Source organism: Salvelinus namaycush, chromosome 4 (assembly GCF_016432855.1).
Source record: "Salvelinus namaycush isolate Seneca chromosome 4, SaNama_1.0, whole genome shotgun sequence".
Taxonomy (NCBI): domain Eukaryota; kingdom Metazoa; phylum Chordata; class Actinopteri; order Salmoniformes; family Salmonidae; genus Salvelinus; species Salvelinus namaycush.
The window spans coordinates 79,503,204-79,519,006 of NC_052310.1; the positions used below are offsets into that span (position 1 = coordinate 79,503,204).

The 15,803-nt window shown below is 43.2% G+C and overlaps 1 protein-coding gene across 4 annotated transcripts in view; it reads right to left on the reverse strand.

Moving 5' to 3' along the window:
* Positions 1–338: 338 nt before the first annotated feature.
* Positions 339–15,803, reverse strand: part of LOC120046847 (mitogen-activated protein kinase kinase kinase 21-like) — a 39,830-nt gene continuing 24,365 nt past the window's right edge. Inside the window, exons 5-11 of one of the 4 annotated variants that reach the window (XM_038992399.1) lie at positions 14,775–15,015; positions 13,424–13,534; positions 6,355–6,459; positions 5,443–5,593; positions 5,243–5,340; positions 4,391–5,140; positions 339–4,246 (exon numbers count right to left, since the gene is read on the reverse strand). In XM_038992399.1, coding sequence (XP_038848327.1) covers positions 3,852–4,246; positions 4,391–5,140; positions 5,243–5,340; positions 5,443–5,593; positions 6,355–6,459; positions 13,424–13,534; positions 14,775–15,015 — 1,851 coding nt within the window. In that variant the 3' untranslated portion in view covers positions 339–3,851. Of the gene's footprint in view, positions 4,247–4,390; positions 5,171–5,242; positions 5,341–5,442; positions 5,594–6,354; positions 6,460–13,423; positions 13,535–14,774; positions 15,016–15,803 lie in introns of all 4 variants that reach the window. The other 3 variants (XM_038992398.1, XM_038992401.1, XM_038992400.1) reach the window with 3 other exon arrangements.

Genomic DNA, 15,803 nt, shown 5'->3' on the forward strand with positions numbered 1-15,803 from the left:
ACGTGGGTGTTTTACTTACCTTAGTTGACAAATACGTGGGTGTTTTACCTACCTTAGTTGACTGATACGTGGGTGTTTTACCTACCTTAGTTGACTGATACGTGGGTGTTTTACTTACCTTAGTTGACTGATACGTGGGTGTTTTACTTACCTTAGTTGACTGATACGTGGGTGTTTTACCTACCTTAGTTGATATATATGTGGTTGTTTTACCTACCTTAGTTGAATGCACTGACTAAGTCACTCTGGATAAGTGTCTGCTAAATGTCCAAAATCTAAAAAAGAAAATGTAAATGACTAATTCCACTGTCTGTATTCAAATGCAAATAGTCTGCTCATTTTGCTTTGATCAACATATCCTTGAGGAGATCTTTATTTACACAAGGGACATGTGTCAAGAAAAACAATTCAAATCTACAATTCCTAAATTGCCATATTAGATCTTACAATAAATAATTTTGTATAAGATGGAGAATTTGATCTCTTTACATTCTACCTCATACTGTATCTTAAACATCACTATACCGTCTTAGAACAGAAGGTTCTGGATAGAACCAAAAGGGGTTCTATACTTGCTTCATATGGCACCCCTAAAATGTTCTATATAGAACCCAAGAGTTCTATATGGTACCAGTTGTAGTTCAGTGAAGAACCCCTAGGGTTCTGACCAAACAACCCTACAAGAGGGTTCTATATAGAACCTTTAGGGGTGCCACATATGAGGCAAGCATAGAACCCTTTATGGTCTATCCAGAACCTTTTTTTCTAAGAGTGTAGATTTGGTTCCGTTTTCACCAACCTATATGGAGCATGACATGGGATAGACTCATACAATATATTTAATTATTTAGTGTCACACGTGCAAAGTCAGTAGTTTTAACCCCACACAATTTAGGGAAATTAAACTTTCTATTATGCTCAGACTTAGTTTTGAATTGATTTGTAACAGAATGCCAATGTTCTCAGACCATGGATTTTGCTAACCATTTAACCATCAAATAAAAGGGAAAGGGGGATACCTAGTCAGTTGTACAACAATGCATTCAACTGAAATGTGTCTTCCGCATTTAACCCAACCCCTCTGAATCAGAGAGGTGCGGGGGGCTGCCATGTGTATTATACATGTATAATATCATTTTTTGTTTTAAAAATCATACATTTTCTTTACTGATTTAACCTCGTCTAAGTAGTAGGAGAAAAATCTATTAATCCCAAAGCCACTCCTGAGAGGTAAACATTGTTCCTTAAAACACCATACAGGTGATTTATTCTGAGACCAAAAAACTAGAATACTGTACATACACTAGGTCACAAATAAAAGTATGTAGATGGGTACTATGTAACAAACTTTTTTTTAAATAAAATACATTTGTCAATTTGACTTAAATAATTTCAAACCAAATGGCTGGTTAAAAATACAGTATAAAAAATCTGTCTCATGAACTTTGAGCTTTGGTGAAAGTTTTGGGAACAGGAGACATTACATTATTTTGTCTCTCAACACAGACTGTCTGCAGATCAACAGCAGAGCTCCTTGCCGTGTATCTTGCAGCTTGTTGAGTGCAACACCACTCCGACTACACAAGCACTTAGTGTACGGGAAGTCTGAATGTCTCACATGAGTAGAATGATTGTGCTTTGTCAATCGCCCTGCTAGCCTAGTCTCATACTATATGTGCTGTAGCAAACTCTATCATAACCATGAGCCATACTGTATAAGACTAAACTATTGGCTTACATGGTCCTCCAGAGGCTGGATATCATCATCACCTAGTCATCCTACTTCAGGTTATTACACTCAGAGAGGAGTCTGAAAAGTGGTCACGTCACCAGAGTTTCTTTGACCATGTCCTCATAACATCTACACAGCTCTATTGCAGCTGTTGGTCCACGCAGGTTATTGAGAAGACATGTCATACTGCATGTCTGCAAATTAATATTTGCCTCCCACAGTGAGACTACTTGCAGCATAATTCATTAATTGATTTGAGACCCAACATGAAACATTTCAGAGAATACTATTTCATTATAATTACTGTATTTCAGTCCATTTTCATTCCAAGATACTAAGACAACAAAAATAGGCATTTTGGTCTTGATTTCCAGGTATTGACACTACACAAGGTAAAGAGGGTATGGATTCACATTTGTTTGGTATGGTCATCTTGAGTTGATTTACATTTCCAGAAAGAACATGGAGGGTTTGATGATTCACACTGGTTCAAAGACCTATCATTCTAATCAGACAGCCATTCTTGAAGTGGTTTAAGTATGCTTGCGAGTATAAAAGTAAGAAGGTTGAGGTCAACTGACGTATTCCTGTTAACATGGGGATACATGAAGATAAAACAACGCTGGGATTCTGTGGTGTGAACAAAAACACTGATAAACAGGTTTGATCAGTATGTACTGTATGTTGCCATCTCAATCACTTGAACCAGTTTCCTCACACAGAGCTAACACAATGCTAATAAAAAGGAAGATAAGGCAAAAAAAATACTTAAGTTGTTGTTCAATTAATGGAATGCTTAACATGTCAGGATATAGCAGGGACTCCAGCTTTGACAGTGATGAGATTTGATCTCAAAGGCAGTGTTAAAAAAAATCTATTCTTCCAGTTGTAGTGACTTCAACAGCTGTCTGGGATGTACTGTTAGGAATGTCGATTTAAATAAAGAGAAAGTGCTCATGATTTAAAAAGAACTACAAAAAGAGAGATTTAACGTTCGGTATTCTTTGTAAATGGGGACGAACAACAATACATTGGATATTTACGGACAGTTTTACTTGTTGCTCGGTACTAATGACTTGCATGGTACTTAAATGGAGACTGAATATTCAGATGATAACAATTTGTGTAGTTTAGTGGCATCAGAGACAGTTCCTGTCAGCTTTTTATGTTAATATGAAAATGATTGCTAAGGAATACAGCATTTAACTGTTACTCAAACAAGTATTGAAATATATTTAATTCCCATCTCTTTGTTCTTCAAAATAGTGTTTTCACAGGAACCTAGGTAGACTAACCCCCATGTGAACAGATTTCGAGCCAAATGGTCATATTCCACATAAACCATAGCAGCTAATAATGCTGAATAGTCTTTATGTACAGTACTGGTACTAGTCCAGCTGCTGGTAAGGCTTGTCGTATAGTGGTAGAAGTAGAAGCTGACCAGGCCTGGTTTAGTGTTTCAGTGTTGAGACTAGGTTCTCCAGTGTTGTTGGTTGCACTGTTACAGATGTAGGATCTTAATTTGATCACCCTGTTGCAAAAGAACTGTCCTGCTGCAGCATTATTTTCCTGCTGTAGCAAACTGGCTCAAATTAAGATCCTACATTTGTAAATCTGTCAGTTGCGCCACATGTTGATGACTTCAATATTACCTCTCAGACATTGGACAGAACTCATCCTAAAATAAACACTGTTGTATCTGTCAATATAAAAACAAAATCAATACAATACAAAATAATTACCAGCATTAAATCAAAACGGAGAATAAAAGATCCACAGACAAAAGCAAATTAACATTTTAACGTAAGCATCATTTTGTAACTTAAGATGCCATGGTCCTATCCAGTATGTGCGCACAAAAATGTAAACATTTCTGCAACAACAAAAAATTAAATGTGTTCAATCAACCTGATGCTATTGAAACACGTTTTTCCAATATTAAATTACCTATCAAAATATTACAGAATAAATAAAGTGTTCAGCAGCAGTGGCCTACATTCAGGTGAAAACCACAGGAGGGCAGTGGAATGCCCTGGAATGTCAAATAAGACTTGTTGATCCAACTCATAAACGTTACTTAGAGATTGGATCCTGGTAATAAGGCAGCTTATTTCTGCTATCACAATAATTTTTTCTCTAGTTCGAAGACGGAGGGGCGACTGGGGCCGCTCTGAATTCGACAGAGGGGCACGGTACAGTCACGTTTCTGCCCCTCCGTGTCCATATCCAGCAGAGAGCAGTCCATCTTGACCTCGGCGGAGGAGAGGACGATGTTGAGGCTCCTGGCGCTCTTCTCTCCAGAATAGTGGCCCAGGGAGTAGCTTTTGTTGCGGCCCCTCAGGAGACCCCATGAGTGGGGTTTGCCCCGGAGGGACAAAGGCCGGGACCTGGAGGTGACAGTCTCCTCACTAGCTGCTCTCTTAGGGGTGTCCTCCCTGTCAGACTTCTTCTTCTGAGAGGTCGTGGTGGAAGACTGTCCCGATGAAGTTGTGAGAGAGCCAGATGTACCGTTAGCTGGGGACAGAAAGGAGAAACAGAGGCTGTTTCATTGTTCACGGATCATTTGTACAGTGGTGTCACCTCACAATCAAACACTACTGCATTAAATATATACAGTCTCTATGTGTCACCCACGGTCCTGATGTCACGTTCACTCACTGTCCTGAATGATGGCTGACTTCTTCCTCCGGAGGCGAGAGCCCATGCTTTGACTGTGAGTCTTCTCTAGGGCAGCAGGCTGGGGGAGGGGGGAGGCCGGAGTCCTGCAGCCGGGCGCCTCTGGAACCTGGGGCTGGGAGCCGCTGCTGGGCTGTGGCCTGGGGTGCGACAGGTTGACAGGGGCCACTTCCTTCACAGGGCTGGGCTCTGGCCCCTCCGAGGCTGACCGCAGGAGGCTCTTGGTGGAGTTATACACTGAGATGGAAGACATGGAGATGAGGTTGATGGGGCTTTGAGAGGCTGCCTCCTCCTTATGGGAAGAACGTCCACCAGGGAAGCGTGTGGCGCGCTGGAACAGACCCTCTTTCTTTTTCTTCTCCACGCTGGGCTGAGGCTCAGGGTCATCTGCCGGTGGGGCCTTGAGCACGTCACGCAGGTCAAAGCCCAATGCCACCGAGGCCAGCATAGAGGCACAGCAGTAGAGTACGGTGTCTGTCCGGCGACGAGCGGAGGTCCTCTTCAGGCTGTTGGTGGGGGTGTGCTGGGGGGTGGTGCTGGTGGAGCTGGCTGAGGTGGTGCTGGAGTCCTCCAGGCTTTCCCCAGGGCAGCTTCCTGCCGTCCCCTCGCCCCCCTGCTGCTTCTCATCTTTCCACAGAGGTAGATCGATGTACACCTGATTGGGGAACTTCAGTTGCTTTGGTTTGGTGTTGTCCGATCCATCCGGCGAGCACATCTCTTCTTTACTGGTCCCTGAATATGAAGGACGAGGACAGAGACAGGCTGTTGACAGGAACTAAGAAATGGTCTTGTTGTGTTCCATCTGATTATATTAGAAGACACATTTCCCCTCACCTTGCTGCTCTGCAAACAACGCAGCCAACGGAACAGACTTCTGGGACTTCCCCAGACTGGTGGACCAGGGGTTGTTTCCATCAGACAGTGGCCTCACTCTGCCAGGACAAGTCAGTTTCATAAAACAACCCACACAGACACAATGAAGATGACAGAAGAAATAATGAACAGAGATGAAAAGAAACCCTAATGTCCTGTACCTTTCAGCACAATTTCCCCGCTCCTTGGTCTGAACGGAGCTCGGTCCCCACGTTCGCCCCTTCTTCTTAATCCCCTTCTTGACGTCATCAAACTCCTCCGGCTTGTAGATGGTGCTTCGTCCCCATGTCCTGTTGCTCTCGTCCAGAGTCACTGTGATGAAGGAGAGAACATCAGTCAACAACTGGCAGAGTACTCCAATACACCAGTGACAAATCTGAGTGTCCAGGCCAACAGCAGTTACAGTTCCAGCCAAATATATTGGCACCTTTGCACTTTCTTAAATAATTCCCTATTTCTTCTAGAATAAGTTGAAAATCCAATAACAAGGTGTGGTGACAAATACTTTTAAAATGAAACTTATTTTAGAAGAAATAGGGAATTATTTAAGAAAAGTACAAGGGTACCAATATATTTTAGACTTCAACCACTTGAGTAGCATTTAGAGGACTGGATGATTTGAGAAGATAACCTCCACCATCAACCGCAATGGGAAATATTCATATAATCACTGCAGCTGAACAGTGGTTAGGAAATCAAAAATACTCTGTATATAGATATGTGAACATTTCAAGAACACGTTGGGTTGCAAATGAAGAGAACACCTGTGATCAGGTGATTAACATTACAGGTTACAAATTACCTCGGATGCATCCCAACGTGTCCTTCATTTCAAAGCAAACCTATATTATTATTATTAGTAAAAACCCTGAAACATCCTGGGCTTTTCAGAGGATAAACCCAAGTACATTTTCTGAAATCAGAGATGATGATAGTCCATCAAATTGTCTTAGTAGCTAGAAGCACAGGCAACAGCTGCTAGTCTTGTTAGAACCCTAGCCGTTGAGAAACACGTTAGCCGGTGCACCCACAGCAGACAGAATGGCCACATTCCAATAATGCCAGTTGCTTGCCTTTCTTCCTAACCCCAGTAGAGGACTGGCACTCGCTGGTGATATCCACATCTTGGTGATACACATACATACTGTCCCTTCGGATATTGTCAATTCGGGCGCACACTAGAGGGAGAAAACATTCATGCAGAACCAGAATAGAGGTTAGAGAGGGAAGCTTACCCAGTCATAACAGCTACAGTGCCTTCAGAATGTATTCACACCCCTTGAATTTTACCACAGTCTGAATATAACATGTATAAAATTAAGATTGTGTCACTGGCCTACACACAATACACAATAATCCCAAAGTGTAATTATGTTTTTAGAAATGTTAACAAACTAATAAAAAAGTAAAAGCTGAAATGTCTTGAGTCAAGCAAGTATTCAACCCCTTTGTTATGGCAAGCATAAATAAGTTCGTGAGTAAAAATGAGCTTAAAGTCACAAAATAAGTTGCATGGACTCACTCTGTGTGCAATAATAGTGTTTAACCTGATTTTTGAATGACTACCTCATCTCTGTACCCCACACATTAAATTATCTGTAAGGTCACTCAGTCGAGCAGTGAATTTCAAACACAGATTCAACCACAAACACAAGGGAGGTTTTCCAATGCCTCGCAAAGAAGGGCACCTATTGGTAGATTGGTACAAATAAAAAAAACAGACATTGAATATTCCTTTGAGCATGGTGAAGTTATTAATTACATTTTGGATGGCGTATCAATGCACCCAGTCACTACAAAAATACAGGCATCCTTCCTAACTCAGTTGCCGGAGAGGAAGGAAACCGCTCAGGGATTTCACCATAAGGTCAATTGTGACTTTAAAACAGTTACAGAGTTTAATGGCTGTGACATGAGAAAACTGAGGATGGATCAACAACATTGTAGTTACTCCACAATACTAACCTAAATGACAGAGTGAAAAGAAGAAAGCCTGTAAATAATACAAATATTCCAAAACATGCATCCCGTTTGCAATAAGGCGCTAAAGTAAAACTGCTACATGTGCTTTATTTGACAAATAATTTATCTAAATACAAAGTGTTATGTTTGGGGCAAATCCAACACATAACTGAGTACCACTCTCCATATTTTCAAGCATGGTGGTGGCTGCATCATGTTATGGGTAAAAATAATAATACTTTTTTTATGTAGTGTATATAAGTATGTGGACACCTGCTCGTTGAACATCTCATTCCAAAATCATGGGCATTAATATGGAGTTGGTTCTCCCTTTGCCGCTATAACAGCCTCCACTCTTCTGGGAAGAGTTGAAGCTCCACTTTTTTTTTTTTCTCAATTTTTCAAAATAAATTTTACCCCCTTTTCTCCCCAATTTTCGTGGTATCCAATCGCTAGTAATTACTATCTTGTCTCATCGCTACAACTCCCGTACGGGCTCGGGAGAGACGAAGGTCGAAAGTCATGCGTCCTCCGAAGCACAACCCAACCAAGCCGCACTGCTTCTTAACACAGCGCGCCTCCAACCCGGAAGCCAGCCGCACCAATGTGTCGGAGGAAACACCGTGCACCTGGCTCCCTTGGTTAGCGCGCACTGCGCCCGGCCCGCCACAGGAGTCGCTGGAGCGCGATGAGACAAGGATATCCCTACCGGCCAAACCCTCCCTAACCCGGACGACGCTAGGCCAATTGTGCGTCGCCCCACGGACCCCCCGGTCGCGGCCGGCTGCGACAGAGCCTGGGCGCGAGCCCAGAGACTCTGGTGGCACAGCTAGCGCTGCGATGCAGTGCCCTAGACCACTGCGCCACCCGGGAGGCTGAGTTGAAGCTCCCGACGAACAGTTCTTGTGCTGACACAGTTTGGAACTCGGTAGTGAGGGTTGCAACCGAGGACAGACAATTTTTATGCGCTTCAGCGGTCCCATTCTGTCAGCTTGTGTGGCCTAACACTTCGCGGCTGAGCAGTTGCTGCTCCTAGACGTTTCCACTTCACAATAACAGCACTTACAGTTGACCGGGGCAGCTCTAGCCGGGCAGAAATTTGACAAACTGACTTGTTGGAAAGGTGGCATCCTATGACGGTGCCATGTTGAAAGTCACTGAGCTCTTCAGTAAGGCCATTCTATTGCCAATGTTTGTCTATGCAGATTGCATGGCTGTGTGCTCGATTTGATACACCTGTCAGCATCGGGTGTGGCTGAAATAGCCGAATCCACTCATTTGAAGGGGTGTCCAGATACTTTTGTATATATAATGTAGTACTTTTCAAAGAATCTCTAAGCATTTCAAATCACAAAAAAAGATAACCAATTTAGAAAAACAACACCACAACATCATGACAGTCATTGTGTGGTCATCGGAGGGAGGTAGGCAGGAAGTGCGCTGTCATCAAGATGTCTCTGGCTTTTCTGTAGTAGAACTGAGATTAAGTTTGGACTCCGTAGTAGATAGCTAGCTAGCTACTCGTTCACTACAACCAAAATTAAGCACCCACTTGGATGCTGCTACGGCAGTTACGTGGCCCCAGAAAGTACACCACCTTTCAATAATAAATCAATATTATATACAATTTTCAAAATACAGGGTATGCTTTTCGAGCTAAGCACAGGGAAAATCCTAGAGGAAACCTGGTTCAGTCTGCTTTCCAACTAAGGTTGACCCCAATTAGTCGAATGATTGATTGTTAGGCTGTAACAATGCCGAGGGCTCTGTATAACTCCGCATGATTGGTTCACGGTAGGTGGGGGCAGTACATCCTGTATAAACACAAACTCACTTCCTTGACAACAGCTCTGCACTGCTCCATGAAGCGCAAGAAGTATGAATGCCCTGCCTTCTACTGAGGTCGTATCCCTGTAAATGCTGCATGGCCAATGCAGACGTCGGATTGACCATGCGACCAGATGCACAATGCACTTCTCTCTCCAGAATGCGCTCTCTCCTGACGATTTGTGCACATTCAGTTTCATAACTTCATTGTGTGAATTGTTTGCATTTGATTGTTAGTGTATATCAATTCCCCATTACATAATCACCAGCCGTACATTTACAGTTAATTCCTATAATTTCTAATCTACAATGTTTGTTACTTTGGTTAAGGTAATTTATTTTAATGCATTCAATATTATTATTCCAGTCTTCCTGTTCCCATTGTTTGAGTGGACACATTGAAGCTATTCTACACTTGTGAGAAACAAGTTTTTGTTTTGTTTTGTCAATTTAGTCATTGTCTTTTGTTTGGAGCACTCCTGTCAATGTTGAGTAACGACGCACACGCATAGATAAATCACCGATCACCGATCACCGCACCGATAAATCCACTATAATTGAGAATTTCAATAAGCATTTCTCTACTGCTGGCCATGCTTTCCACCTGGCTACCCCTACCCCGGTCAACTGCCCGGCACCCTCCACAGCAACCCGCCAAAGCCCCCACCATTTCTCCTTCACCCAAATCCAGATAGCTGATGTTCTGAAAGAGCTGCAAAATCTGGACCCCTACAAATCAGCCGGGCTAGAGAATCTGGAACCTCTCTTTCTAAAATTATCCGCCAAAATTGTTGCAACCCCTATTACTAGCCTGTTCAACCTCTCTTTCGTATCGTCTGAGATTCCCACAGATTGAAAAGCTTCCACGGTCATCCCCCTCTTCAAAAGGGGTGACACTCTAGACCCAAACTGCTACAGACCTATATCTATCCTACCCTGTCTTTCTAAGGTCTTCGAAAGCCAAGTTAACAAACAGATCACCGACCATTTCGAATCCCACCGTACCTTCTCCGCTACGCAATCTGGTTTCAGAGCTGGTCATGGGTGCTCCTCAGCCACGCTCAAGGTCCTAAACGACATCATAACCACCATCGATAAGAGACATTACCGCGCAGCCGTATTCATCGACCTGACCAAGGCTTTCGACTCTGTCAATTACCACGTTCTTATTGGCAGACTCGACAGCCTTGGTTTCTCAAATGATTGCCTCGCCTGATTTACCAACTACTTCTCTGATAGAGTTCAGTGTGTCAAATCGGAGGGCCTGTTGTCCGGACCTCTGGCAGTCTCTATGGGGGTGCCACAGGGTTCAATCCTCGGGCCGACTCTCTTCTCTGTATACATCAATGATGTTGCTCTTGCTGCTGGTGATTCTCTGATACACCTCTACGCAGACAACACCATTCTGTATACTTCTGGCCCCTCTTTGGACACTGTGTTAACTAACCACCAGACGAGCTTCAATACCATACAACTCTCCTTCCGTGGCCTCCAACTGCTCTTAAACGCAAGTAAAACTAAATGCATGCTATTCAACCGATCACTGCCCGCACCTGCTCGCCCGTCCAGCATCACTACTCTGGACGGCTCTGACTTACGTGGACAACTACAAATACCTAGGTGTCTGGTTAGACTGTAAACTCTCCTTCCAGACTCACATTAAGCATCTCCAATCCAAAATGAAATCTAGAATCGGCTTCCTATATCGCAACAAAGCATCCTTCACCCATGCTGCCAAACATACCCTCGTAAAACTGACCATCCTACCGATCCTCGACTTCGGTGATGTCATCTATAAAATAGCCTCCAACAGTCTACTCAACACACTGGATGCAGTCTATCACAGTGCCATCCGTTTTGTCACCAAAGCCCCATTGCGACCTGTATGCTCTCGTTGGCTGGCCCTCGCTTCATACTCGTCGCCAAACCCACTGGCTACAGGTTATCTACAAGTCTCTGCCAGGTAAAGCCCCGCCTTATCTCAGCTCACTGGTCACCATAGCAGCACCCACTCGTAGCACGCGCTCCAGCAGGTATATCTCACTGGTCATCCCCAAAGCCAATTCCTCCTTTGGTCGTCTTTCCTTCCAGTTCTCTGCTGCCAATGACTGGAATGAACTGCAAAAATCTCTGAAGCTGGAAACACTTATCTCCCTCACTAGCTTTAAGCACCAGCTGTCAGAGCAGCTCACAGATTACTGCACCTGTACATAGCCCATCTATAATTTAGCCCAAACAACTACCTCTTCCCCTACTGTATTTATTTATTTTGCTCCTTTGCACCCCATTATTTCTATTTCTACTTTGCACATTCTTCCACTGCAAATCTACCATTCCAGTGTTTTACTTGCTATATTGTATTTACCTCGCCACCATGGCCTTTTTTTGCCTTTACCTCCATTATCTCACCTCATTTGCTCACATTGTATATAGACTTATTTTTCTACTGTATTATTGACTGTGTGTTTTGTTTATTCCATGTGTAACTCTGTGTTGTTGTATGTGTCGAATTGCTATGCTTTATCTTGGCCAGGTCGCAGTTGTAAATGAGAACTTGTTCTCAACTAGCCTACCTGGTTAAATAAAGGTGAAAATAATAAATAAATAACAAAATAGAAGTAGGCCTATAGGCTACCTGACAAATCTTTCCAGCTCTCTCCCTTTCGATAACCACTCATCCAGTGGAAACGTCATAAAATAGGCCTACGTGATTATTTCTTTACAGTGCTTGACTTGGACTGAAATAGGTTCCGGTACTCATTTTGGGTGCTGGTACTGTTTCTATTCAGGCGCAGGATTTAATATTCTATAAAGAGGAACAGGAGCTAAAGGAGTAGAACATTTGAGGTGCTGGTACTCAGCTCCGGTGAGCTCCTGCCCAAGTCAAGCCCTGCTTCTTATCCCTTGCGCAAATAGCCTACAGCTGTTTCTGTCCCGAGCTCACTGGCCTGGGGAAACTCTTAGGGCCCAGAATATTTTATACAATGTTGCAAGTTAGCTAGTGCAAGCTTCAGGGCTAATAGTTGATACAATGATTCAAGTTCGTTGCAGACAGGCCATGTGTAGCCAAAGTGATTTATAGGATATTTATCAGGATATTTTCTACCTGCAGGCTGCAATGTTTTTATTTGTTGGCTTTATGTAGGCTACTTTTACATAGTTTGCAATGGCAATAGAAGTTCATTTTTAGGTTTGTATCATGTTCATTTAAGTTTGGATAGAATCTTGATTAACCACATGACAATGATTTTGAGATATGAAGACGTTATTATAAATTTAAATTAAACTTTCACGAAAATGTGCATATGAATACCATAACTGGTATGCAAATCGGTAGAAATGGTAAGAAAAATTCAACATTCAACATGAGAAAGGTTGCCGACTCCTCGTGTAGCCTATTACTGGCAACTTAAGGAGAGTAATGGCAGAATCTGTGAAAGCAAGCAGGAGCGGTAGGAGAATAGTTGGGTCAGGTTAAGTTTTTTTCCCTTCTGGTTATCTAGCTGTCTGGCGCCCTCGTGAGGCATCAAACCATAAGCTCAAAGCATCAGACAAACTCGATGCTTATAGTTGATTTTAATAATACACATAGGGTGTGTCTATATATGGAAAAATACACGTATAAAAATGTAAACCAATCAATTGGTTTAAAGAACAGACAACATTTGGTCGACCAATATTTTTTGGGGACGGGGACAGCCCTATTTCCAACAGACACTTGGAGACAAATTCACCTTTCAGCAGGACATTAACCTAAAACACAAGGCTAAATATACACTGGAGTTGCTTACCAAGATGACATTGAATGTTCCTGAGTGGCCTAGATAGTTTTGACTTAAAATCGGCTTGAAAATCTATGGCAAGACTTGATAATGGCTGTCTAGCAATGATCAACAACCAACTTTTTAAAGAATAATGTGCAAATATTGTACAATCCAGGTGTACAAAAGCTCTTAGAAACTTACCCAGAAAGACTCACAGCTGTAATTGCTGCCACAGGTGACTCTAACATGTATTGACTCAAGGGTGTGTATACTTATGTAAATTAGATATTTAATTTAATACATTTGCAAACATTTTTAAAAACATGTTTTTACTTTGTCATAATGGGGTATCGTGTGTAGATGGGAAAAATAATCTATTTAATTAATTTTGAATTCAGGCTGTAACAAAACAAAAAACGGAATAAATCAAGGGGTATGAATACTTTCTGAAGGCACTGGATGCCATGATAAGGCACACGTACAAAGCTTTGTTTCACAGCACACTTAAGCACATACTTTATTTGATACTTATGTATCTGACCCAGGTCTGTCGTGTTGCAGTATGTTGGATTGTCTGAGGTGTACTTACACTGGATGGCCCGGAGGCGGGGTATGAGTGTGGGGCTGCTGGGGGGGCTGGTGTTCAGACTCCTACTGTCCATGGAGGGTGACGCCTGCACCGTGATCTTGTGCTGGAAATCTAGAAAACAGAGAAACAGGTAAGGGTGGTCGGTCACTTTGACCATTGGTGTAATCTCTCGTTGACAGACTACGTAACATAAAAAGGTATTGTAACGTCTGTCAAAAGACTGGCATGCAACGACCAATGAGCGAAAGTAGTTCCGCTTTGACTAGTCTTAGTCAAAGCTAGTATGCTGTCCTCCATGATGTCTAGTCAGTATGCTGTCCTCCATTATGTCTTGTCAGTATGCTGTCCTCCATTATGTCTTGTCAGTATGCTGTCCTCCATTATGTCTTGTCAGTATGCTGTCCTCCATTATGTCTTGTCAGTATGCTGTCCTCCATTATGTCTTGTCAGTATGCTGTCCTCCATTATGTCTTGTCAGTATGCTGTCCTCCATTATGTCTTGTCAGTATGCTGTCCTCCATTATGTCTTGTCAGTATGCTGTCCTCCATTATGTCTTGTCAGTATGCTGTCCTCCATTATGTCTTGTCAGTATGCTGTCCTCCATTATGTCTTGTCAGTATGCTGTCCTCCATTATGTCTTGTCAGTATGCTGTCCTCCATTATGTCTTGTCAGTATGCTGTCCTCCATTATGTCTTGGCAGTATGCTGTCCTCCATTATGTCTTGGCAGTATGCTGTCCTGCATTATGTCTTGGCAGTATGCTGTCCTGCATTATGTCTTGTCAGTATGCTGTCCTCCATTATGTCTTGTCAGAATGCTGTCCTCCATGATGTCTTGTCAGTATGCTGTCCTCCATGATGTCTTGTCAGTATGCTGTCCTCCATGATGTCTTGTCAGTATGCTGTCCTCCATGATGTCTTGTCAGTATGCTGTCCTCCATGATGTCTTGTCAGTATGCTGTCCTCCATGATGTCTTGTCAGTATGCTGTCCTCCATTATGTCTTGTCAGTATGCTGTCCTCCATTATGTCTTGTCAGTATGCTGTCCTCCATTATGTCTTGTCAGTATGCTGTCCTCCATTTTTTCTTGTCAGTATGCTGTCCTCCATTATGTCTTGTCAGTATGCTGTCCTCCATGATGTCTTGTCAGTATGCTGTCCTCCATGATGTCTTGTTAGTATGCTGTCATACGTCTATGATAGATTCTAACAGAGCTTCTAAATAAAGATAGGTGTAAATCTATTGAACTTTTTGTCAACTCGAAGGTAACACTGACTTTGACAAAGACACACTATCAGCCAACCCGACAAGACAGAAAGAGAGTCAGAAACAGACAGACAGAAGCACCCACCTGAGGGCAGGCTGATGCGGTTGCCGTCCTTGAGTTTGAGGCGGCTGCGTTTGAACTTGCCCTTCCTCTTCTTGACGTTGGGCTTGTCCTTGTTGAGCTGAAAGATGAGGATGTTGAGTTCCCTCTCCAACACGTTGATCTCTCGCTCCGCCAGCTGCTGCTCCCTCCTCTTCAGCAGCTCCTCGTGGGACTTCTGCTGCAGCGCCGCATGCGTCAGCTCCTCCTCCCGTGAACGCAGCTCCTACAGGAACACATGGAGGGTCAGACGAATAGATGGACAACTCTGTATGATAAGGGCCGCGTTCCTCTGCCCAGGCGTTGCTGACGCATGCCAGATCTTACAACGCCTGGATAGGTATTTTACGTATCAGGCAGGGGTGCCCGCCCCTGCTATACAATAGTAGGGGAAACACTACCATAATGATCCACATACAGGTTCCAGGCAGTGCATTATTTCCTTAGCCCTTCTGTCTGTCATTTCTACTAAAAATAACTTGCATACCTTCATTGTTCACGCATTTTATCAGATTGAACTCTGTAAATGATAAGAAACAAAGTTCTCTGCAAACACAGCAGTGATCAGTGCTCTTCCCCCCCAACCTTCACAATCAGTGAACTTACTCTGGTTGGTAGAAAAACAAAGCATTAGCTTTAAGCTAGAGTGGCCTGTGACCCTCAGCCACTCAGTCCACAGAGCTGTCCCAGGCCCTCTGTCTGCAGTAACGGCAAGGTGGGCCCATTGTAGTGCTGCATGGCCCTGAAGCATAGCCCTTACTGAAGGAAAGCTCCTTTAAGAGAGGCTGGCCAGCACTCACAAGTTGTAAATCTCAACTGGCTTTATGGAGCTTTGCAGAAATGTTGTGGTGCTCGGGGAGAGGATGACTAAGCCAAAGATCACAAGCTAAAGGGGGCCCTCAGTTTCTGAGGCACATCCACAGAGATGTAGAGAGTCCTTTGACTGATTGGGTAAGAGGCTTCCATCGCTTGATCGTAGAGTGAGTAGGGTTGACAAAATCACTTGAACTATTA